The following is a 27029-nucleotide window of genomic DNA, read 5'->3' as shown; positions in this document are numbered from 1 at the left end:
TGCATTTCTCTATACTTTAGTTTTGTAGTGTTAACGATAAAATACATTGTTAACGATATAAACTAAACGCTTGTGATGATGAACAAAACAACAGAAGAAAAATGTAATGGTTTGAGCATGCACACTGAGGAGACACACTGAGTGTTAAAATGATCCTTTTTGGGCTCCTGATGGGCTGCGATTGTCTAGAATTGTCCCTCCTCTAGCCTCCGATTGGCTGGAAATGAGCGAGCACGGCTTTTTGATTTATTGAGGGAATTACACGAGTGAGTTCAGCGGCACAACTGAGCATTTGAGCGAGCGAAAAAAACAATCATAACGAGTTTCGCGTTCAGGTTTTTGGCACGAAAATAACAACAAACTGCTCCAAATCCAGAAAGTGAACCGATTAGCTTGTTCAGGGCTGCCACTGTGAAGCGCGTCACACGTGAATGAGGAAGAGGGATGAGGGAAGCGATCGAGTTGTACGACTGAATCAGTCGCTAATCTCTAGCCTGATTGGTGAATTAATAGTGTTTTGTGTTGCACTCTGGGTGTGTGACTGATACAGCAATCTGGGATCGTTGTCAGGTAAATAAGCGAGCACGTGAACACAGTGTGATCTGTATGCGGGGAAATCCACGCAAGTGAATCACGTTCGAAATGCAAATTCATATGCGAAATACCGGATTCTTGTGCATGAATCGATTTTTTTTTTTTTTTTCAGAATAATCATGCAGCTGTAATTCTCGAATTCTTTACTTCAGAAGCAAATGGACTGGTGGAGTCGGTATGCTGGAGCGACACAATCACCACTACTGCCCCCCAGCACTGGATCCAATAACCCACCCAGTGGCACTGAAATGCCACACTGAGAACCTGACGCAGTCATGCTGCATAGAGAATCGATTCTTTCTTTTTTTTTCTTTTTTTTTTTTTTAGAGAAGCGCTCACCTTTCCCAGTCGCAGAACTCCTGGCACTTTCGTTGTACCTGCCCCAGTTTGGGCTGAGTGGTCACCTGAGACACCCCTTTCACCGTCACGCCCTCCAGGAACACGGCACCCTAAAACGGAGCAAGGAGCAAAAAAAGAAGTCAAGCAACCTTCAGGAGTGTAAAGAACATGTTGATTATTTTCTCGCTTTACACTTTACAAGTCTGACATGTCACTGTTTTTTTTTTTTAAGTTAAAAAATGCTAATTAGGCTCCAAATTTTTTTTTTTTTTTTTGGTTTATCAAAAAGTTTCTCAGTTAAAAAGAAAACAAAAAAACATCTACTTAAGTATGCCATGACCTCAGGATGATCCCTTTCTTCAGAAAAACAGCAGGAGGATAATCCGCTTATCAGGGCGAAGAAAAGCAAGGAGAGCGGCGCTATCAGAGCAAACCATATGCGCCAGCACAACATCTTAGTGCGCAGGGTTTAGATCTTAAGTCGCTCTACGAAACAGAATAAACGCTTCGAGAGAAAGACAGAAAAACGTCACTCGATTTTACTGCCTTGGTTCAGACTGATTTATTGTGATTGTAAGCACCAAGCCTGAGTTTAGTTCTTTTTTTAGCCTGTTATTACAGTAATATAGGTACAAATCTAAACATTCGATGCATTTTAGTCCGGATGCAGGCAGCAAGCGGAGTAACTTGGACATGGACGACACAGATCGTCACGATTAGAACTGGACTATCGATTCGACAGCATAGATGTCTATGTCTTAAGCAGCCATACATCTTACACGCTACAAGGATCTATTAAGCCCTGAAATGCTGTGAGACTCGTGGTGTTAATTGTTTAAATGCCGTCTTTTAAATTTCCTGCCAAATCTCCTGCTCCAGTCCAGCAGGTGGCGATATTGAATTAACCGCTCATGAAATTAAAAGAAGGAGTAGCGAAGTAGCGATACTACCGCAAAACAAGAGTAATTACATAAGCTGGAGGCAATATGTATGTTTTTAATGCTCATTATTTGTCGAAAAGTGGTTAGCACTGTGACCTCGTACATTTAGGATCGAGGGTTCCGCCTCGGGTTTGTGTGGAGTTTGCATGTTCTCGCCCGTGCATCCTTCCAAAGACATGCAAATTAGATTCATTAGCGTTCCCAATTTGCCTGTAGTGTATTTACGTGTGTCCTGTGATGGACAGGCACCCTCACGTCCAGGACGTACCCCAACTCATTCCCAAAGTCTCCTGGGATAAGCTCCAGCCAAGCTGGCATTCGTCTCTCTCAGAGTAACACTATGCAGTCATGAGCAAGGAGGCAGAAAGCGCTTTAATCTCATGACTCGAGGCTGACGTGAGGTCACGTGACCTAAACACCGCTAGCCTTCTCCATCTCGGGTCAGTCGATGTCACGTTATCAGTATGATTAGTCACTGGTCAGGACTAAATTGGAGAATTATGGTGAGCCATCACTACGGAGAAATCCCATTTAAAATGTGGACTGTCAAAACAAGGAGGGAAAAAAAAAGATCTTAAACTAGATGAGAGTTAAGAGCCACATGCCCGTCACAGCCTCCTACACACAGATATGCCACTTCAACTTCTCCAAGTGCCTCTGCCAAGCAGCGAGAGGAAACGACTCGCACTAATTACCAGAAAAGAAAACCAGATCCCTGTGGATTGGGGAAAAAAATAAATAATAATAATAATAATAATAACCTGTGTCATGCTTGATTTGCTCTCTGGAGCCATTGAGAGTCTGGGATATACGGTGTCACGATTTCAATACGGACACTGCAGGGGATATCCTGGCTAATTGAACTTTTCTAACGAGGCGGCTGCAGGAAGCCGCACTGATTATCTCACAGTAAGGTCTTCGTTACCTTCCTGGGTTTTAAGACGTGACTTCTGTAACAAAAAGCCTTCGCCTTCAAACTTTTTTACTTCTACCGACACAATTCATTATTCACTCACTCATTGTCTATACGGCTTTTATCCTGTATACAGGGTCAACCCGGGGCCTGGAGCCTAATCAAGAAGACTTAGGGCATGGGGTACACCCTGGACAGGGATGTCAATCCATCACAGAGCACACACAAACACAATCACACACTCATTTACACACTACAGGCAATTTGGGAACGCCAGTTAGCCTAATCTGCATGTCTTCGGACTGTGGGAGGAAACTCCTTGAGGCGGGAATCGAATCCAGACCCTGGAGGTGGTCCAAGGGGCCAGGCCCTTTTTTTTTTTTTTTTTTTTTTTTTTTAAGTCTCACCAGTTTGAGCTTCTCTCTTTTCTTCTTGCCCGGATTGGATCCTGACGAGCTTGGTCCAGAGTCCTGAGCGATCACATTGCCATCGTCGTCTGCGTCGTCACTGCCGTCTTCGAAACACCAATCGGGAAGCTCCGGGGCGGCCGGAGTGTCGTCCACATCGCCGAAACGACGGAACAGCTCTTTCAGATAGTCTTCTTTATAGATGCCGGGAGAGCGAGCGTAAGCAAACGCTGCCACTGCGGCTTCGATGCTAAACAGGAAAAAAAACAAATCGACGTTCATAATTAGCTGAGATTAGCATTAGTTAGAAGGATGTGTTCATGATACAGGTTTTGTTTTTTGTTTTTTTAAATTACTCCCCCCCCCATTAAATCACAGATTCCTACAGTCTTCAACTATTAATAATAATAATAATAATATCATCCTCCACCTAGTCTAGAACTACACCTGAAAATGTCTTGGGTCTGATTTGAAAAGATCCGTCACGTCAAAATGGGGAAATCTGATCTGTGAACGTGAACATGAGCCTGGGAGATGGGAGATGACCTTCTCTGAGCCACTTGTCTCTCACAGCTTTAATACATCAGAGCTTCACGGTTTGCCATGAATAATTCATGGTCGAGGCGGGCCTTGGAGAACCTCGCTGTTATCTCTTTGCTCTACAGAGAGGACTGATTGAACTAGGAGTTTAAGAATACATCAAATGCACTGGGAAGTGCTAATCAACTATGGCACACGGGGGAAGGGGACGGGAAAATGGAGATTCAACAGGATGTCCTGAACTTGAGATCTAGTGAACATGCAGCTGCTCAGCAGTGACCTTTAGTCAAAGTACTTAAATAGCTATTCCTTAACACTTTTTTAGGGCCCAACCACTATTACATCATAGTGTGTGAGGGCCCTCTTGTTCTTCTAAGGATTTTGAGGGCCCGGGCACTGACATCAGCCCTATTACCCGGTAGAGCTCAGTGGTTAAGGCATTGGTCTACGGTTCGGAAGATCCCAGGTTCAAACCCCACAACCACCAAGTTGCCACTTAACCCTCAACTGCTCAGATGTATAATGAGATAAAAATGTAAGTCGCTCTGGATAAGAGCGTCTGCCAAATGCCTAAATGTAAATGTTATGTATTACATCATATTGTGTAAGGACACTGTTGATGAACAAAAGTAGATTTTTTTATACTATGACATCATAGTGTGTAAGGGCAATCTTGTTCTTTAGGGCCCAAGCACTATGACATCGACAGTACCACATCATCTTCTGGGGATTTTTTATTTCCCAGCATCCGGGGAATTTGTAGGATCCCAACATGCTCAAAAACACATGAACATTCGCAGACATGTTGAAATCTGTCAACTCAACAGGAAATCGATTATTTTAGGTCGTTTGCAAAACGCATCCCGATGATACACTTTGATACACTTTTCCTGGGGAATTTATATGATCGCCACCAGACCGGGCCAAAGTTATCTCAAGACTTTGAGGATGCAAAATTGCGAGAGGATTTTTGATATCTTAAACGGGTCAGCTGTGGCGATGCCTTAAACTTTATATGCTTAATATGTTTTTTTCTGTGACATTTTGACACATGATGTCACACATGAGTGACCTCACGTTCAGTGACATCACATTGCTTGATAAGTTCTTTTTTTTCCCTGGGGTGTTTTGAAGGTCCTGACATAAAATCCCCCCTTGTCTAAAATTCTGTGGTTAAGGTATTAAATATGTCCCCCACTGAACATGTCCATCATGTTTTTTGAAAACACACAGAACCGTTTTTAAGATTTTAATTGCGCGGTGTTTAAGCATTCTCGGATGTTTGCCTTTTTGCAAAAATGATGATAAAATGGTTCAAAAACATGAACTTGGTGATGCGTGTAAACAAGTCCAACTCGCACACACTCACAAAACTACGCGCACACACACAGAGCCTCTCACCTCCAGTCCATTTTCTCCACCAGGTAGGTGCAGATCAAAAAGCCTGTCCGATTAAAGCCGTGAGTGCAGTGGACACCTGCGGGGAGGAAAGAGACAGCACATATGAGTGATAAACAGTTCCACACAGGTCTTCCATCCATCATTTTTTTTTCTGTCAGCTTGCACGTGTGAGGATGGCGTACAATGAATCGATCTCCTCATCCAAAGCCGGGTTCACTGCCACGTGACGGCCCGAACCATCCTTCATCATCACTCCCTCAAAACAATCCTCTAATCCTTTTCCTTCCCTTTCATCCTTCTCTTCCTCCCCCCTCCACCACTTTGCACCATGCGGCACACGCCGACAAAGCGCTTTCACACACTCGAACGTGACCTCTGGATCTGTGTCTCTGGCTCAACCTCTGTTGCTCTCGTTAATTCCTTCTCTGCCCTCTCGTCTTCTCAGTCGCTGATGAGTTTCTGCCCTCGGAGGGAGATGCACGCAGATAGGTGAGAACGTTAGGTCTGAAGTCTGGCTTGTAGTACTTGCACAACATAAAAAATAAATAAATAAACAAACAAATAGTTGTGTACGGATTCCCAACACAACTGTTATCATGACTATGTGCAAAATATATAAAAAAATTTTATTCATCCGAGGCAGAGTGAGAATTTTAATACCGAAATAAAAGAGGGAGAATAAATCCATTAGAGATCTTGAGACTTGGATTTAATTTTTCATTTGATTAAAGGCAAAGAGCAGGCCCGAAGTTTAATACCTAATTTTCCTGGAAGGTTAGAGTGTCTCGAGCAAACGTAACTGATGCGCCATTTAAAAAAAACAACAGCCGCACCCCTCCCCCCTCTTCTCATTAACGATGTGTGAATGCGCAGGCACGCGCGTCGTAGCGCAGGAAGTAATGATGTGAAAGAGGCAAAACAGTGAATCGATGAAAGTTCGTGACCTAAGGGGACTGGATTAACGCAGGCATCTTCTCACACGCCCGGATGTCTCTGAGCATCCACCCCGTCGCAATTACCCCCCACCCCCACCCCCACCCCCCCCGCTCCTGGTTAGAGTCCTCGTTAGACTGACAGACAGTCTCGTCTGGTTCTCGGGTCCTCGGAGATGGGGTTCCGGCCCTTATCATGCCCACTCATGCCCCTCTCTAACTAGTGAACGCCTCACCCTCCTACCCCCACCTACCCTAGGGAGGTCGTTTCCAAGGCAGCATCAATAAGCCTCTCAGTGCAGCTATGACGATAAAATTCATATATTCCACCCTCGGGGAAACGGCGTGAAGGGCTGTCAGAAGCACGGGAGCACAAGAGCGCCACTTATAGGACGTATGATAGAATCACTCACACACACACACACAATGCAATCAATTCACACAGTATATATTTCTCATATATGTAGTTACACAGTTTTCTACTTTATTTCCTTATACAAATCTTTTTTTCTTCCTTTTTTTTCCCCTGCACTACAGCTAAATTCTACTCTCCATGACATCATCATTATCCTGACCTAAGTGTCTATTTGGAAGACAAGGGAACAGATGTAGTTTCTGCCGTAGTGCTTCCCAACTCCCTGACCCTGGATCAGGTTTGCTCACAGTTCCATCACTACAGGCAGAAACGTCCATTTTGTTCGGTCGCTGTTTTACCTGCAACATACAGTAACACAACCTGGAAAAAGGATCCAGAGGAGAAGTCTAGAGGTATCGAGAGGTCATCTGTTTGCTCTCTGAGGTGGACAGCTGTTTTGATATGATGTTCAACCTTCTTTGACTTTTTGTTCCTTAAAATTGTTACCTGAGATACTCGTCAGTGTATCGTTCATCCTTTATAAAACCCTATAAACCACACTTACAAGAGCGATACCACATACTGTAAATCTGATTTATTTTTTTGTATTCAGAACCATAAACAAAAAATCTAATATATATGTGTGATATAAAAGATTTCCCATGTGCAATCTCATCCCTTGATACAAAACATTTACAAAGAAAACAATTACAGGGAAAAAAAAAAAAGTATAATAACCCGGATTGCTACTAGAATTGGTGAATGTTAACAGAAATGACTGCAGTGGTGCAGACTTTAAAATAAATAAATAAATAAATAAATGATGCTCTGGGAAAGTGTTACAGTTATCCGAACATCACCGAGACCTAGTTGTTTGGTGCAAATTCATGCATATTTAATTAGGCTACACATAATCAAATGCAAATTTTAGCGAGAACAAAAAAAAAGTTTGAATCTCCGTCCAGTTATCACAACCATTAACACCGCTCTCGTGAAGTGTTAGATTTAACACTTCATTCCTAATTAGTTTTTTTTCCCTCTCAATCAAAAAAAGAACTATTTTTGACTTTGAACTAAGAGCTTTGTTGTACGATACAGCCAGAACTGTGTGACATATCGGAAGGGGGCGGGGCTTCAAGAGTGTCCGTTAATGTCTAAGAACTTGACCCTTTACGAAATTAAATAAAGTGGATTAAATGACAGAAATGTGAGCAAATTTTTCCTTGCGACACGCTGCGAAGTGCTGAAAAACACAACATGAAAGTTGGTTGTTTATGCAATAACCTCAGCAGCGACCTTATTTCCCCTCTCGTCTGTGCCGACCACTCAGCATTCAGCATCACCAGTACACTAATCACCATCCTCATCTTCCCTCATCATCTGCATCTGTTTCTTCATGCCTTAAGTTAGTTGTTTCGTTTTTTTATTCTTAAATGATTCATAGGTCACTGTGGGTCTTAACAAAAAAACATTTCTCTGAAACTGCTCATGTACAGGGACTGGACTGAAAATGAGAGACAAAAACAGTCTTCCAGAAAGCCTGAAGAACTATTCCTCTAGACTACATTAAAAATACAAGACACTCTTTCTGTTTGGAAGCAAAATATGAAAGAGGAGTGGGGCTCAAGTCTTTTGCACATTATACTTCTGCACCATCATCCCTGCTAGGAACTGGGAGATGGAGGTACGTTTGCTAAAATACTCTCCAGAGACGCGCGGGTATATTGCGTAACCCCGTTAAGGCCTGAGCGTGTACGCATTGCTCCGAATTAACAGAAGTTGTTTATTTCGGCTTTCTGGAGAAACCTGTGATGTATGAATCACCGGCATGACGACTCAACAGGATGACACGGACTCGGGCGGCTCGCTCGTGGCGGCGTCGAAGGCCCGCCGTGCTCGAGTGAAGCGCTGGTCGGTTTGAGGTTTCATGAGACTCAGATGGTCTCATCTTCCGTGAGATGAAAAACCAGGATTGAGAAATCTGTGCTAATATCTGTGACGAGACTCAAGAACCGGAGAGTCCAATTAATTAAGACGGCAATAATTAAATATTAATAAATATTAAAATTATATATTGCTAAAACCATGCTCTTCTTTAAGAAGAAATGTTTCATTGTTGTGATGGTGAAACATTTTTTTAAAAAGGGAGTCCAAGGGTCAAGAGGTCAGAGGTCAAAAATACCTCAAGCCCCCTGATCATAATGAAATAATTGAGAAATTCCCAGGTCCTAAACAAGAAGCGTAATCATTTGTATCGCAAATGTATTCATAAAAGATTTTAAAAGGGATTAAATCATATCAGAAAATTTTTAATCATTTATTTAGCCACTAATCCACGCAGATTTCCACAAACACCAGTTACATATCACCTCCCTATGCAAAAAAATAAATAAATCACCTCACTTTTATGTCACCTCAGATCTCAAAAAGAATTTTCCTTATCAGAAAAACTCCAGTTGATGCACAGATCTTAGTCTAATCTGACTTCCTCAGCGTGAAATTAAGCTGGAGATTAAAAGAATGTTATGTTTTATTCATCTTTTTCATTCACATCAGTAGCACAGGTGAAAAGATTCTTAAATAACTTCTTGACTTCCAGGACGATGCAGCAGCCGCAGTGCGTCCCTTTCTAAATCAGCTAGAAGACGTGACCGAGTCCTGGATTGAGAAATGTCAATCAAACCTCTCCATCAGGATATGACATCCCCTTAAACTTGCCTTTTTGTATTTGGAGTGCAGTTTGAATGTTTAATATGCAATTTTTACATCATACAATAATTTTAAATATGTTCCTCTAAGATTTTTAATGAAGGACCATATAAGAAGGAGAAATAAAATTTATTTCAATCCAGATGTCAGTCCGACGCTACACTAGCTCCCTCTTCTGGACACAGGTCCAGTACATGTATCTCAACTATGAGGGGTGTTCAAGTCAAACCGAGACCTGTGATAAATTGAGGTGTGAAACCTATTGACATTTACAGGAGACTTAAAGCGCAGTACGGTGATGAGTCTCTTAGAAAAGTGCAAACGGTTTAAAGAATGACGATCCTGTGAACGTCGATCTTGGCTGAGGTGGCTCGGAGCCTACTGCAATCGTTCCCGTGGACGTTCCCTGAGTGGAACGCCTGATACTTGGAGATCTACAGATAACTTGACGCCAACTTGTGCAAGAGACGCATCTGTCTGTGGAAACTGTACACACAATCATTCCCAAACACCACTTGCACATTACACATGGAACTCAAAACCATGGAGTTTTTGCCACGTCCCCTGTATAGTGTTGACCTCATTCCAAGGCATTTCCACATGTTTGGGGCATTAAAGGAGTTCCTGGGAGGCCAGTGTTTCAGACGTGAAGCAGGCAGTCCGGGTACTGAAAAAACTTTTTACCTTGATGGTGTCCAAGCACTAGTGAAACACTGGGATAAGTGCATTAGTGTAGCAGGGGATTATATAGAAAAACAAAGGGACATTTTACTCTAATAAATGTGTTCTGTTACTTGGTACAATCAAAAGTCCCGATTTGACTTAAACATCTCTCGTGCATATAAAAATGCAACAGCAAGACTTAAAACTCCTTGACACACTCTACCATGTGCTAAACTCCAACACGGTCATGCTTTTTTTCTTTCGTACCTATGGCTCCCCTGATATATTCCTCATATATACCACTTATATACTTAAAGAAAAAGTCCTTGAAACTTTTAATTATGTGTTTGCACTCATACGTAAAGTGACAGCTCATTTGCATGCAGCGACGCCCACAAAACTCCATATAAGGTCAAGTGAACAGCCAACGAGGAGCACAAAATGAACAATCACGGTCAATCACTTCACTCAATTCTTGACTCACTTTCATGCAGAAAAACATTATTTATTGACATAATATTAATATGTAAATCTTTCATCAGCTGAGGCATTTGTTTACTGGCTAACACTGACTGAGAGAACATTTTTAAATGTATACACAGCTAATAATAAACTTTGACTTCATCCATACCAGCGAAACACAACAACAACAACAATGACGTTCTGCACTGTTGAATTCTTCAATCGGATTGGTGAGAAGAGTCAGAGTTAATCAGCCAGCAAGTTCAAAAGTTCCACTTTTATTTAGTTCTACTACAAGTCTAAGGGGAATAAAACACTTCTTGAAGTGCTTCAAGTCTTTTTGTGTCTACGATGCCGTCTCCTGTCTGGACATACAAAGGAAAAGACACATCACTACGTAGGCTGATCAAGACAATGTCCTTGGTTATCTCACTGCTGAGGTTTTCTATATTTCTAATGCATGTTTTTTTTTCCTTAACATGATCAAATTCCTTACTCCGGTGCTTCTCATGTCCGACTGCAAATCTGCGAAAACCACCCTAAATCGTCCAGCTTCTAATATTAAACGGATTTCCGGATATGTAAGCTATGAGAAAAAAAATTATGCAAAACAAACAGCATGGGTTAATACATTTTTACCAGTTATTTTTTTATTTTACTGCCAATTAATCAATTAAATATCAATATCCCTGGTTTATAGGAACAGTTAATGTGTGGTACGACAAGATATGGTGCTACTTTCCATAGCCTGGTATTCATTTCCTTTAGTTATTTATATTAGAAATATATCACACTTTAGGTGTCAGATCAGTGAACCATAGCTTGACCATTAACTCATTTCAATTTGTTTTTGGCTGTTTCTATCTGATGCAACATCACTGAAGTTGGTCTAATTTGTCTCGAGCAGCTATTTTTTACAGGTTTTGAAGTATTAAAAAGTACTAAAAGTGTTTCTAATGATCATTGAAACACTGTGTAATTGTGATGTCGACTGTTTAAATGTCAGGTCAATATATTTTCTTTTCCTTCGTTCATTTTCTACTCCACACTACATTCCAGAAGAGGGCAGTATGGCAACAGCCTCCCATAAACTCCCATAAAAAGTTTAATTGTGTAATCAATCGGAAGTCAATTATTTGAATCAACCAACATAAGAAAAGATCACAGCTGAATAAAAATAGGATGTTCAAACTGCCAAAAGCCCCAAATTGCACTCTTGGGTAACTATTATTGAGAATAACTCAAACCGAGTTTCCAATTACAGTTAGTTTGGGAATTCTGAAAATCTCATCACCTACTGAAAGCTCTGGTGTACATAGAGTCTTTGAATACTTTTGATGCACAGGTCATGACAACAATCGGGATGAAAGCAGGAAGCTTAACAGAGGGACAAAAAAATAGTGTCTGAGGTTTAAACGTAAAAAAACACTGAACGTTTTACAGCCCAACTGCTCTGACGTACCTCCTTACTGGTTTCTGTATAGAACCAGTTAAATCCGACACTGAACCATGAATTCCTTTTCTATAATAATCTGGTCAGTGCAACAAATATCTCTTTGGATTTTAAATCACTTAATATGTTACATATATTTATTTTACTGACACGATAAAATGTTACATTAACCTGGAGTTTGAGGGAGAAAAAAAAAAATTCACTCAAGACTTTGGAAACGCCAACTAGCCTAATCTACATGTCTTTGGAGTGTTGGAGGAAAACATAGTACTCGGAGGAAACCAGCAAAGCACAGGGGAGAACATGCAACTCCTCGAACACAGACTGGATGCGTGAATCAAACCCTTGACCCTGGAAACGCGAGGCAACCGCAACACCACCGTCCCGCCAAGCTGCATCATACACCATCCGTAAACTTTGAAACCTATAAACCCTGAAACACTTGCCTATGAGTTCAGTGGGATTCTTCTGTATGAAGCTATCGCATATCCTGAGGAACGTATCCATCGTCTCTTTGGAGGGACACTCACCGTGTCTGTATGAGAGAGAAGAATGCTTTACTGAATACATAAAACAATACACGTTCATTCCTCTCAAAGGAACATATTCGATTTTAAAACTAATAGACTTAAAATAATCTTATCCTGCTTTGTGTGTGTAAATTTTACAAATGAAAAACATCTCTTTAATAATTATAAAATATACATAACCTATGACTGAGAGTACTTTTAATTAATGAAACTAAACAGTGTTAGGTTAATACTGCATACTTTTTTATACTAAAGACAACGATTACTTACCCTTTACACTGAAGTTTAATGTATTTGATCCCTTCTTTTTCGATATCTATTCGGTCGTAAAAACGTCCCGTGTTCGTCAGATCGATCAGCAAGCCCATCTTGACCTGGAGACGAAAAAAGGAGACCGGTTTTGTTTAGTTTTTTTGCATGTTGTGTAACACTGCCATTTTACAGTACGGTTCTATCTCGGCTGTGAAAATTGTTGCAGTGATGAATGGCCAGTCCTTTTGGGGGCGATTCATGCATCTCCAGAATCGATTGTTTTAAAACCCATCATCATAAATCATCGCCCGTTAGAAGTGTGTGAGAAGACGCACACATCCACGCGCTCACTGCCGCTCAACCCGCGAGCTCACTTTTGAGACTTTGGAGGCGGTAAAACATCGCCGTGTCTTTATAATTCTACTTGTAAAATATAGAACTGTCCTATGGAGGACAGAGATACTGCACGTGCTGCTCAGTTAAATATTAATCCGATTGGTCAGAAGGTGGTGGAACTGATAGCGGAGTATCTCTTATTACACTGACGCCTTCGTTCTAATTCCTTATCATTTCTAAGTTAACAGGTCATTCACATAAAGGGGTGAATCTAATAATATTTTTTTTTTAAATGAACTAATTTTATTTTTCTTAACACAGTCATAAGAGAAAGTTAAAAAGAGCAGGCAGTGAGGGAATGACTATTTACAGCTTTTAGTTGTTTAATAAATAAGAACTACAACTCAACACTAAAAATACTACATACTTAGAGAAAGGTACTGCATAGACAGCGACCGAAACCAGAATTTATCATTCTGGTCATAACCGTAACTGGCCCCTTTACTGCAGTGTCACTTTCAGCCATAACCGAAACCAGCTCGTAAATGTGTGCATCGGCTGTAACCAAAACCGAAACCAAACATCAGTTTACATCAGATTTAATACGGTATTAAACTTTTAGGAAAGCATTGTCCAAACAGGCAAATGCATCCTGTGCTAAACGTCGCTAACAACAACTAAACAACCGCCAAGAATAACAGCTTTTCAGCATTCTCGCCCAACAAGTTGCAGCGGCATTAACCTGTCCTGCCGAGTCAGAGAGCTGTTCCCTCTCGAAAACACGTACTTGCTGACTGGAGCAAATGAATTTTTCCAGGCTGAAGTAATTAATTTTTCCACAGTCAGGTCATGGCGCAAACACTTTGCCAGACTGAAACCGCTACCCGTTGCAGCAACTTACTTACAAAGCTGAAAACCACGAAGATGATTACAGCTGCAAAACAAAAAGAGACCAAACTTCATAATGATGTCAGCTTTGGCGCAGAAATCTAATTTCAGTCTGACCCTTCTACTTTAAGGAAAAACTGTTTCACACATTTGCTAAATCCGTTTATCCACCATAATTCGATGTTTTGTTTTTTAAAACACTGAATAGAGAGCGCCAATCACACATTCACAGATGTCCTGCACAAACACATACCTTCAGACTTTTAAGGTAGTTGGACAGCATACTCGGGTGGAATCTGTTCTCCTCTGGGACCATGTCATCATATTTGGAACCCAACATGGTTTTCATTGGTAGGAATTTTCCTGCATGATAAAACAGATAGAGAGCGACATTTAAAGATGGAACAGAATGAATTAATTCCAGCAAGGACTTTACATTTCTAATATAGATTATGACTCTCTCTCTCTCTCTACATCAATGCTTGTTAGAAAATCATTCATCCCTTAACAATGTCTTAAAACTCCTATCAGATTTGAGTCGAACTGAAAAACTTACTAATCATAGGTTAAACATTAATGCAAAAGTATATAATTTATAAACAATGCAGCTGGAGAAAGAAAAGAAAAAAAAAACACCTGCCTACTTTGGCATAATACGCTTTTTCACTAATCTGATCGTTTAAGTCCTGTCTGTCGAGGAGGGAAAAAAAACTGTGCCATCTTTCATTGACCCTCCCCGAGATATTAAACACACATATTTTTTAACTCTGGTTGAAACAACAAAATGTTCTTAAAAAAAAAAAAAAGCATTTAAACTCTGTTGTTCTTCTGTGATACACTACTGTCTTAAGCACCCTTTGTTTTTGTTAGTACAAACTTTTGTTATACATGATTATTTTATAACTTCATTATTAAGTCAGAATTAAAAAAAACATTTGTTTTTCAAAAATAAGAAATCCAGCGAAAAAGAATCTTAAGGAAAATTAGTAAGCCAGAAAAGTAACTTTAAAAAAAAAAAAAGGGAAGCGTATGAGTTTTGCATGCATGAAAAAGAAGCAGGTGTGACAAAATCCTCAGAGGGACTGTGGCTTGTTCTGCTCACGTGTCAAAACATAATATGGCTGTAAGCAACTAAACACATTACCTGATCAGCCTCAGGGGTGAATAAGAAAGCTTGAAACCTTAATCGGACTGATTTCCATAGAAATGAAGGAATACAATAGTACTACGCCTTAACTAATGAAAATTTGCAAGAAATTTGCCTCAGCGTACAAAGCATTTTGGCATACGAGCAAATAAACTGACCGAAACAAGCCTCGGCTAAATTGCACGTACGTCCGAGAGCCATTCAAAGCGAAGCGAGTTTGCAAAAAAAAAATTTTCATTTTGTCCAAGATTTAACAATGCATATGGGTCACAATGTATAGGCATAGGCATAGCACCATGGGTCACAAGTAAGTTATCAAGGAAAGTTATCAGTTTAATTTTTAAAGCAGCTGGTGCCAAGAGGACACTTATCTCCACTCACGCAAACAAGTTTTGACCAGCTAATGGAGATGAGTGAAACCATAAGTGCTTCAAAATCCAGGCAAAATTCGCAATTTCATATGGGGAGGGTCCACTATACATGATTTCATATGGGAAAATGCAGTGGGTTTTGCAGAGCACTGGATTATTCCGGCAGATTAAACACTATAGAGCAGGTGGGACCGTTTCTCACGTGTCAAAAACCTTATACAGCTCGCGAGCACGTACACAAACACACTTTGAATGACATCCACAGGTTTGAGGGAATATCAGTGCAGTGAAGAAACCAATCCAAACCGAATAGGGCTCTGGAGAGGAACGGTTAGCCACGCCCCCTCGCGAGATTGCGATTGGCTAGGAAAGGGGGAAAAACAGACAAATCTGAAAGGTGGTACTAGGGCAAGGGGGCGGGGCTTCCGTGAAACGTTTAAAATATTAATACAGATTGTAATGTATAAACTTATTTATTACACGTATAACTCAGTTGTGTACGCCGTGGCTCATGAGTAAGGAGTCGTTAGCTCAGGCTTGTGGCGCGCTGAGGCTAAGCTAAGCGGCTAACATGCTAACACCCGGACTGTGAGTGCTGTGTATTAGCCTTGCTCCTGTATGTATTAATCCTTACACGCGGACACAGAGCGCTTCACGCGGCAATAAACCCTGCTGAGCTCTGGGTAAAGCGGGGCTAATGCTACACGGGGCAGCAGGCTAGCTCGGGGCAGCTAAACAACACAAGAGACGCTCACCAGCTACAGGTTGTCCTCTCCTGGGACAGTTTAGCCATCGAGGAGGTGGTCCTCCGTGCGCCATACTCTCCGATACAAGAGAACTTCCTCTGTGTGTGTGTGTCTATCTCTCTGTCTGTCCTGGCGTTAAGCCTCCTCCGGAGATAAGCTCTCCAGCCCCGGGGCTGCTGTTACTGCTGCCGCTGTTACTGCTGCTCTGCTCCGCTCCGCTCGGGCTCTGAACTACAGCTCACACCGCCGTCTCAGTGTCCTCCTTACAGCCCCCGGTCCATGTCTCCAGCTCTGTCCTGTACTCATACACCAGTGCTTTCTCAAGGAAATAAACAAACACCATGCGGAATCACTCACTCATTCACTCGCTCAAGGAGCCATAATAATAAGAATTCTCGACTACAACGGAAGGTCGGTACCGAGTCGACACCGCAGGTGATTCGAATGTCGAGTCACTGCTGTTTGAACGACGCGGAAAGGTCACGTGGTTTGTGTTCACGCGAATCGAGAGAATCAAAGTCATCAAAAAATATTAATTTATTTTATTTAAAAGATATAAATACACACACATATTATATATATATATTTAATGTATATAATTAAAATGCCTGAATTTAATAATTAACAGTTTTGGACAAATATTATATATACAGTATATGTAAAAATATATAAATACTGTAAATTAATTTAATAATTTATTTTAAAAATTAACAATTTTGGACAGATGTTATTAGGATCTATATAATATCTGTCCAAAACTGTTAATTATTAAATTCAGGCATTTCAGTCAGGCCCCATATCCCCAGTGTGAGGCAATCTGGTCAGACCAAAATAAAACTCTGCACTAACACTGGGCACTTGGTGGCAGCATCATGTCATGGTGATGCTTTTCTTCGGCAGGGACAGGGAAGTTGGTCAGAGTTGATTTGAAGATGGAAGGAAGCCAATTTTAAAAGAAAACCTATCTACAAAACACTTGAGACTGGGGCGGAGGTTCACCTTTAACAATGACCCTAAACATACAGCCTGAGCTCCAACGGAATGATTTAGATCAAAGCATATTCATGTGTTTGAATGGCCCAATCAAAGTACTGATCTAAATGCAATTGAGAATCTGTGGCAAGACTTGAAAATTGCTGTTCACGACACTCAACATCAAAACTGACTGAGCCAATTTGCAAAAGAATGGGCAAAGCTGTAGTTGCAGTGAAAGGTGGTTCTACAAAATATTGACTACTTCACAATTATGTGTAACTTTGTGTTGGTCTATTATAAATCCCAGTGACAAAACATATGTGAGTATATGTATATAGATTATATATTCAGTGATGTTGTTGTTTACTGTTACCATTGTACGCCTGTGACATGCCCACTGTATGACATTAAAGGTGATAATCACATGTGACTACCATTGCAATTACCGGTCAGTCACCACCCAAGCACAATTAACCTAATCTGCATATGTTAGGAGGACAACCACCAAAGAAGGTAAAACATGCAAACTCCATGCACACAGACCCAATGTGGAACTCAGAGGTGCTAAACACTACATAATTTCATTAAATATGAAGAAATGAAAGTTGACTCATGTGAATGAAATGAAGGTTTACACAAGTAAAGTAACACAGAAATGTAAAGAATTAACAGCATAGCTACCCTGCATCAGTTGCGACATAGCACCTCTACCATGTCCTCCAATTGATTTCAGCCTTTTTTTAGCTTAATGAAAGAGCAACATAATGACTAGTATTTACAGGACTGAACTGACTAAGCCATCGTGCCACTATACTATACTGGGTTTTTTTAGATGTATTTTTGCTCATTTAAAACTCTTTACTTTTTTTTTTTTTACTTTAGCATTATACATTGGCAATAAAAAGTGTAGTCATTTATAACCCCCACAAAAATATAACTAAAATAAAAAGACAGAAATCTTACATTACATTTTGGCAGCATGGTGGCATAGTGGTTAGTTAGCACTGTAGCCTCGCCCTTTCAGGGTTGAGCATTTAACTCCCTCCTTTGTGTTTGTGTGTGTGTGTGTGTGTGCATGCAGTTTGCATGTTCTCCTTATGCTTGGTGGTTTTCTTCTGGGTACTCTGCTTTTCTCCTACAACTCAAAGACATGCAAATTAGGCTAATTGTTGTGTGTTTGTAAGTGTGTGTACCCTCCGATGGATTAGCACCTTGTCTAAAGTGAACTCTGTCTTGTGGCCTAAAACTCCTGGGATAGCCTCCAAACCCCCTGTGACTGTGTATAAAGGATAATGTATGTAGAAGATGAATATTACATTTTATTTCTATTTAACATTTTTGAAAATCAATTTTAAAAATAACTTCTTGAATTTCACAATATTATCTATACTCCAAACACATGCACAAAGAGCATGACTTTCCGTCTACATTGTTACAGCAAGACCATAACCCACCAAGTTTTCTGCATTGTTGTGGCCAAGTTAACCTCGCAATTTGTTTCGTGGCCCGCAACCCATCTCAAACATAACTGGAAACCCATGGACACATCCACAGTCCCTTATGTTGGCTGACCACCATTCAGGATCACTGTAGTTTCAATATCTGCACTTATTCATGATAATTATGCATTTTAACAAATCATGAACAAATAGGTTGTACTATCAAGAAAATAACTTTTTTTAATGTCATGATAAAAATAGTTGTGACATCTAATAAGTTCACAGTCTGTCTGAACTTCTGTAAAGCCAGTAAACATGTGAAATTTGGTTTCACATTTATGAGTCTCCAGTCTTATACAGCAAATAGTGTTGAGCACAGAAACACATAACTGACTATAAGGCACTTTTGAACTACATGGTTTTCCTCCAGGACAAACCAGTATATGATTTATATCTGCTAAATTGCCTTTCGATGTATAGAAGTGTGTATCTTGCCCTGAGATAGACTACGATTTTAGCCAGATTGAGTTCCTGTCTCACACACAGTATTAGTGTACACGGTTACCCAAAACAAAAAAAAGTCCTCACTGAAATTGAGTGATGATGTTACAACAAGTATAAGAAACAACCAGTAGAGGGAGACCGAAGACTGAACTTTTGAAATCTATTAGCTAGAGGTAAAAAAAAAAAAAAGATATTACATACTGTATCCTATCTATAAAAGAAGCAAAGCAGGTTCGTGTTTGTTATGTTTTGTTTTTTTCCAAGAAAGGTAAGAAGAAAAGAAAGGGTCAGAGCACACAGTCAGCGCCCCTGGGGCATTGAGGATTACGGGCCTTGCTCAAGGGCCAAAACAAAGGCAACTTAGTGAAGCTCAGGCTTAAACCAACAAGCTTCTTTCTGAACAGCAAGCTAGAGCTTTAACCCTTTGAGCTACCACTGCCCCAGAGCAAGTTGAAAGTAGTCTTGCATAAATCACATTTAAAGCAATATTGGTTCATATGCAAGTAAACATTTGCAACAGAGTGCATTTAAACGTTCCACCCTGTCAGTCTTAGCACTTTTACCATTTGCCTAATTATAGAAGGCATTGTTTGTGCATGTTGCATAACTGTGCACTTCAGCATGAGTCAAAACTTCCAATGATGACGCAAACTATTAGGTTGTTTTTTTCAACTGAAAATCACTAAATGTCTCTAAAACAGTGTCTTCTGCTACACATTCAGTGTAAAAAAACCTGTTTTAAATGAAACAAACCATTATGGTGCCACATGTTATTTTCTCACTCAATGTCACACAGCCTTTGAATTAAATTATAGTGCGTCACGTTGATCAGAATAATATGCAGTTTCAGAAAGAGAGTTTTTGTGACCCGTCACAGCTGGATAATGCTAAAATCGGCCCATGTTGAAAATCTCTCCCTGTATGTTGCCTAGCAGAGACTCAGAACACGACAACTAGCAGTCAATACAGAATACTACGGGGTCATACAGATATAAATGCTGACGTGTCTATGAAAAGGAATGCTAGGTTTATTACCACTATAAAACTGAGCAATCTTGATGAGCACTGCTAGCAGTATAACCATAAAGAAATTCATAATCATCAGTCATGAATAAACTTGCTTCACTTGCTTGATTCTCTGTGAAAATACTTTTAAGTTAATTACAGCTTAGTTATAATAATCGCTAATATGTTTACATGCATAGAAGTTGACTGTCCAACATGTTCCCTGTCCTGCCTCAAGTTGGAACAGATTTATCATCGTCACCTCAGTTGGGGCTCTCCAGAAAACCCTGCAGCTTTCTGGTTACTGCACCTGCGGATACTTTGGAAACTTACGCAATCATATCTCTTTATCCATGATTGATTCTGATTATTTTCCATTACACATTTGGTTATGCTTCCTTAATATATAAGGCACTTTGTGCCAGGAGGACAATAAAACCCTGACGAGGTTGTCTGTTTAAATCCCATGATAAGGTGTTCGTCTCTATACTTGCACATGATTTGAATTTAACATTTCTTGATTTGTAAGCATCGGCCATTTAATCTGGTGTGTTTGATATGTACAGGGTTTGTTTATGCTTTCGTTGGATGTAATAAATCTATGGGTTCACTTACTTTTTTCTCTAGCACTGTAATTGTTTAATGGGTGTGTTCACCCGTTAAACCCGTTGTGTTCAATAAAGACACAAGAAGTTATAATTGTTTGGGCGTTGTCAACTACAGCACATTGTGTTTGTCCACTGCTGTAACTTAGTTGAAAATCAGATCACTTGTTATGGCAAAGTAATGATGAAAACCTGTAGCCTATCCCAGAGGACTTAGAGGTGTCAGTCCATTGCAGGGTGCACACACAAAGTCTGGCAATTGGGGAACACCAATTATTACTAATCTGCATGTCTTTGGATTGTGGGAGATGCCAGGAGGAATTCCACCAAGGAATGGGGAGAATATGCAAACTCTATGCACACAGACCTGAGGTGGGAATCGAACCCAGAACCCAATGATGCAAGGTGACAGTGCTAGCCATTGCCCAACCATGCTGCCTTTGATGCGTCAATTCATGTTAAAAATTATATGTTGTAACTATACTGTAACCCCTGAGTACTATATACTATATACTGTACAGTGGTATAAGGTTTCAAATACACAGTCTACTTTACTTCGCATGTTCCCTGCTGTTGACTTTTCCAAAATAATAAACACCAATTACATGGACAAATTGTACAAATTCTCCCTTATTTGTAAAATATGTTGAAAAATAGTATATATATATATATATATATATATATATAGTACATTCCATCACAATAAAAACAAATGTTTTTTAAACAAACAATGTTTAAAAAAAATTTTTTTTTAATTCCTTGTTGCTCAGCCGCACACAGAATTCGGTGTTGTTTTTGCTAACCATTCATCAGTACCAGTTCTGCTGGTCTTAGTCCTGTATGCTCATTTAACACATGTGATTTACATCAGGAACGGATATGAATCGCTCATAAACTAAACCAATCAGGACTGAGCTGTTTGGGCTTTCATAAAACCACAGAGGAAAACCACTGATGTAAACTGCTTCGTTTTTTCTTCTTCTTTGCTTTCTGTGCTTTAGACAGTATAATAACAAACACCTCACAGCAAATTAGTAGCATGTTTCTATACACTAGCACTATCACGTCATGGATGAATAGCAATATTAGCAGTTTTGTAGCATATAAATTATCACTCACTCACTCAATTACTCACTCAGTGTGTATACCGCTTCATCCTGTATATACTGTCACAGGGTCACAGGTGGCCAGAGACTTAGGGCACACCCAGGACTTAGGGCTCACACACATACATACACTTATTCACACACTACGGGCAACTTGGGAATGCCAATTATCAACTGTAGCTGTATCTTTACAAATCCTCTACCGTGGAAAGCTTGAACCTGTTCCAGCATAACAATGATCCTGTGCACAATGTGATCTCCAGATACCATTACAGCTCTTTTAGTCATTTTTTGTTTTGCTGTTTTGCATTTTGTTTATTATTTAAATAAACATATATAAGGCTCAGGTTTGTTTAAGATAAAGTGGGGTATCCTTTTTTCTGCACAACCTAATCTCATTTTAAGGCACTTAACTGCTTTTCATCTAAGCATTTGTGGGTTGAGGGACCTTGCTCGAAGGGCCAACAGTGGCAACTTGGTGGTCGTGGGGTTTGAGAGTTCTACATTTAAGAGTTTAAGAGTTCTACATTTTTGTGACGTCATTCCCATATTCCGGTTAGAGGTAACATTTACGTACATGTTATAAAAGTAATGATAATTTTCATCCTGCCAGACATATCGAATACACAGTTTGATGTCTCGAGTCTCCGGCACGCCGGCAAGAAGATATATGTTATTTTTAATCATCTTTGACCTATGCTGTGTTGCTGGCACAGATTTGTCCCACTTGAATTTTAGGGGTTATGTCACGGTTTGCCAAATTTGATGTCTAGAAGTTCATCTAATCAACTTTGGGATGAACATGAACATCAAATGCACAGGCCTCCTCAACTCTGACCAAGTCTGACCTCCATAATGCTCATGTAGTTGATTGAACACAGATGCAATTTAAATAAATTTTTATTTTTTATAGCACTTTTTTCAAAGGTCATTGTAGCAAATCAGCTTTACAGAAACAAAGAAAAATAGGGAAATGAGTATGAAATATATGAGGAAATATGTATAAATCCAAATGATTGGACTGTCCCTGATGAGTAAGCCAAGGACGATGGTGACAGGGAAAAACTCCCTGAAATGACGATAGGAAGAAAGCTTGAGAGGAACTAGACTTAATAGGGAACGCTTTCTTATTTGGGTGATAACGGATAGCAGGGATTGATCTGCAGTCATACAGAGTGTTAGTGAAGCTGGAAGTTCTGTATAACAGGAGAGGTTAAAATGTTTAAGTGAATATCCTGTGAGATTAGATTTAAAATCTAGTGTAAAGCCTTCCCAGAAGAGAAGAGTGCTGGTTAATTTAACAACACTAAAGTGGGACTAAATGTGTAATGGGATGTTAAACATATGATGAAAAATGGGTGTGATGATCTGGGGTGCACATACCTTTGGACATGTAGTATACTGTAGTTTCTTTTGTATTTCCTGTGTCTGTCGAGTTACACATCCCGGAAAGTTGTTAGGGGATTTCTACATACCTAAAAAAAAAAAAAACACACACCACCAGTTCTATTACGTAATGCGCCGGATGATATGACCATATTTGGAACATCCCGCTCTGACGTAGTTTCGGTTAAGTTACGCTCATGCGTGTACGCTCGCGCTACAAAACAAAAACATATCTTGTCATTAATTTGGGACACTTTTGTTTAATTGTTTCGAACTTTTCGCTAGAAACGAAAATCATTTACATGAATACATTTCAACGAAAAAAATTTTTTTTATTCAGCTCCAGCCCTAAAACAAGTCTATTTTAGGTTTTCTTTGTTCAGAGGATGAGGGGAGGCGGTGCTAAGGGGGCGTGGTTTGTGGTTGCTGCGCTACAAACATGAAGAACAGGAACTCGCACGTATCATAGCTACGCCATTTCAATACTACTGTAGATAGACAGTGGTCGAGCTGCGCCATTTTGGTTGAAACTTTCCGCTCGTGCTTTTAAACTTGTCGACGAAGTTGTTCTTGCTTCAAGATAACGAATTGGTCTCCTTTTGGATCGAAAAACCAATTATTTTTATTTTTTATATCAGAGGAGTTCCCCGAGGTGTGCCTTGGTGTATTGCTGCTTGTTGTTTTTGCAGCGTACAGGAAGCCATTTTGGACCCTCCGTTTCTCATGTATCCTCCATCCAGCAGTTTGGAGATGATGTTGGGTGAAGCGCTCGGTGTTGAACCGAGCCTAGGTAACGTCGGGAACAATGAAAGGACTCTGCTGATTTCCTACGGGAACCTAAACACGTCCAGCAGACGGACTCTGCTGAAGAAAGGAGGGCACCGAGTCCGGCTACAGAGCAGGAATTTCCATAACCAGGCTCAGCAGCAAAGGCAGGCGGTGGTGTTGAGGAACAGCACGGCGTGTTTAGCCGACATCATCAACAACAATAACAGCAGCAGCAGCGAGGTTAAACCCACATCCCCGAGCAATAACACCGAGCTTCCGGTGAGCAGAACAGCGCCGAGTGGCTCAGCTCACCTCAGAGCAACAGCCAAGAAAGAGGTGAGTTTACCGTTTAAATTTGCAGTAAACGGTTACTTTTATTCACGTGTACTGATAACCTGGAAGGTGTATAAAACATACCGATACATTTTTGGTGCAATAAACAAATTTCTTCTATTCAGTTTGTGTACTGATAACCTGGAAAGTATGTAAAACATAATAGTTTTATCACCACATTATTCTATTGTATAGGATATTTTAATATACCATTATGTTTTACATACCTTCCAGGATATCCGTAGAATCTACACAAACAGACTTGAAATTACAGTCTGATTACTTCGAAGCTGTTTGTGCAAAGTGTGAACTAGACTTCTGTACCTTTTTTAAATTGCTTTCCAACAGTATTTTCTACTCAGTCCCTCATTGTCTATACCACTTTATCATGCATACAGGGTCTCGAGAAGAATTGGGACATGAGGTGGGGTACAGCCTAGACAGGGTCCCAATCCATTGCAGCACACACACACACTCACTCTTAGACGCTCATTCACACACTATGGGCAATTTGGGTGCATCTTTGGACTATGGGAGAAAACCTGAGTATCTGAAGGAAACCCACCAAGCACACAGACCAGAGGCAGGAATCGAACCCTAAACTCTGGCTTCTGAGGTGCGAGGCCACAGTGCTAAGACACCATGCCGCCCATATTTTTTAACAGTATCATATTTTATTTGGCACAGTGGTATAGTGGCTAGCACTGTGGCATCAAACTTCCTGGGTTAAGGGTTTGATTCTTGTTTAAGGTTAATGTGTGCATGGAGTTGCATGCTCTCCCCGTGCTTGGTGGGTTTCCTGCTACAGTCCAAAGACATGCAGATTAGGCTAACTGGCATTCCCAAATTGCCCATAGAGTTTGTGTCAGTGTGTGTGTCTTGCAATGGATTGGCACCTTGTGCCCAAAGTCTCCTTGATTTGGTGTGGCGTTGCATGAAAGAAGCACAATATTTTACTGAATGGATCTTTTTTTTCTCCTCTAAATTGAATCTCTATTGATCAGAAGTCGTTATTGTTTAAGAATGGTGAACAACATTGGAATAATAATAATAATGATGATGTAGATTATAGTACAGTGAAGTTTTTGCGCTCCTGGAGCGTTAGCTTGGCAGTGCAGTCGTGCAAGAAAACAAAGTAAAGTGCTCAGGGCGATGGGAAAGCACTGACGTCAGAATGCTTATCTAATCGTGTGCTTAAAGCCTGAACGCATGCACTACATGTCACAGAGGGAGGAGGGGGGAGGTGCATAAAGGGCCTACGTGCAGTTTGAAAAGTCGGTCATGACCGCTAGGTCAGATGTTTCAGTTGACCTAATAATCAGTTCTTATTACATTCTCCATTTTCGAGTCTAATTTTCCCCCCTCTGTTTGTCCACAGCTGCTGAAATCGAAAACGGGTCGAGTAGAGAGAGGAAGTCAGTCGAGTAGGTCGTCCCCGCACAGCGCAGACAAACACAAGCCGTGCACTCCAAACCTGAATGCCCATGCTCAAAGGAGCAGACACATCAGATGTGAGAACAGGGACAGGAAGAGGCCTCTGAGCTCAGCAGATGTGCAGAGAAACACCAGTGGCGAGCTCTTATCTCAGGAGAATCTCAAAGAGACGGAGAAGATCTACGCCGGAGCCAAGTTTAGTGAGCCGCCTTCGCCGAGCGTGTTGCCCAAGCCGCCGAGCCACTGGGTCGACGAAAACAGCCCCAAACATTCCGACAGCAGCCGGGAGCAGATGTCCGTGCATCTGAAAACCATACTCAAGGTCCAGTCCAAGCCATGACTCCAGCTACAAAAACACCACCGCCACCACTATTAATGATAAATAATAATAAAAATAAAAGAAGAATCCCTGGATTTTCAGAACAAGAAGAAAAAAAAATCTCAGGCAAAATAAAATTGTCAGAAATTAAGATTCGAAGCTTGTTGCAACAGGAAGTGTTGAATTTTGACTGGAATATCAAATATGTCTTGCGTTTGTCTTTAGAAAGAGACCTCGTGTTCATCTTTTTTAAAAAACAGAATCTTGTGTAACTGTAAATACTGTAAGACATGTAATATATGTGTATAATTTTTTTGGATGTTATTTTAACAGAAGAGTAAATCTAGTTTTGTTACTGAAACCTACGGTGATGTTTTCACCATGATTTAATGGTATGCTCTTGGCAAGTGTACTGAGTGAGGGATCGCACACGTCCCGGGACGCACATTTTACATGGAAAAGGTTTGCTTAGTTTTGCACAAGACTGAAAAACCAACACGGGTCCCCTTTAAGATGTGAGGATGAACTAGCGATGCGACGCTACGGCCGAGTTCTGGTTTTTCTGTATGGTGGACTGTCTTGAAAAGGGAGTGGAAGTTTTAAAACAAGAGGACTGTGAAAGGAGTATAAGGAACACTGCCTACAAACGAACAAATCATGGACAGCACTTTGGAAAACAAATGATTTGTTACACCATTAACACAAGCGTAAAGCATCAGCTGTTCTGGTAACAGACTTTTTTCTTTTTTTTCTCCATTCTGTAGCATTTTGCCTGGTTTATTGGATTAAGAATGTCGATTCAGATTTTCACACTGTGAGAGAAAGTTTTGTGGTTGTGATGTGTTTACATATCTGTGAGGAAAAAAAAAATAACCAGGTGCCTCTCATCTTCCTCTTTTTTTTTTTTTTACTTTTCAACTTTGACTAAAACCCAAGACATTTCTTGTATTCGCAGAAAAAAAAATCCAACACATTTTGTTGCAACACTGATTGATTTTAATGTTCGGCCTCGTTTTAAAAGTCCTGAAGATAGCATAACTTGGGTCCACGTTTATTTAATTGGTCTGAGAAACGTTATGAACGTTTTTAACAAAAAGTGTTATAAAAAGTGAAATAAAGAATTTGGCCATCCCCCTTTAGATTATTGTTTTCTTGTCTTTCTTCACTGCAAAGTGT

The 27029-nt window shown here is 40.3% G+C and overlaps 2 protein-coding genes across 2 annotated transcripts in view; one reads left to right on the top strand and one right to left on the bottom strand.

The window, feature by feature from the left end:
- The window catches only part of rngtt (RNA guanylyltransferase and 5'-phosphatase), a 115558-nt gene extending 99126 nt beyond the window's left edge, over positions 1–16432 (bottom strand). The window contains exons 1-7 of the mRNA XM_053488196.1: positions 15989–16432; positions 13969–14078; positions 12510–12613; positions 12156–12244; positions 5136–5211; positions 3195–3444; positions 934–1043 (exon numbers count right to left, since the gene is read on the bottom strand). Of these exons, the coding sequence (XP_053344171.1) occupies positions 934–1043; positions 3195–3444; positions 5136–5211; positions 12156–12244; positions 12510–12613; positions 13969–14078; positions 15989–16052 (803 nt within the window). The 5' untranslated portion in view covers positions 16053–16432. The remainder of the gene's footprint in view (positions 1–933; positions 1044–3194; positions 3445–5135; positions 5212–12155; positions 12245–12509; positions 12614–13968; positions 14079–15988) is intronic.
- A 7042-nt stretch (positions 16433–23474) lies between these two features.
- pnrc1 (proline-rich nuclear receptor coactivator 1) lies at positions 23475–26992 on the top strand. The gene is made up of 2 exons (XM_053490559.1): positions 23475–24103; positions 25479–26992. The coding sequence occupies exons 1-2, from the start codon at positions 23723–23725 to the stop codon at positions 25872–25874; spliced, it is 777 nt and encodes a 258-aa protein (XP_053346534.1). The 5' UTR covers positions 23475–23722; the 3' UTR covers positions 25875–26992.
- Positions 26993–27029: the final 37 nt, after the last annotated feature.

Source organism: Clarias gariepinus, chromosome 2, assembly GCF_024256425.1.
Source record: "Clarias gariepinus isolate MV-2021 ecotype Netherlands chromosome 2, CGAR_prim_01v2, whole genome shotgun sequence".
Lineage (NCBI taxonomy): Eukaryota > Metazoa > Chordata > Actinopteri > Siluriformes > Clariidae > Clarias > Clarias gariepinus.
Note: the sequence above shows the minus strand (reverse complement) of the source record. Positions and strands in the feature narration are given on the sequence as shown.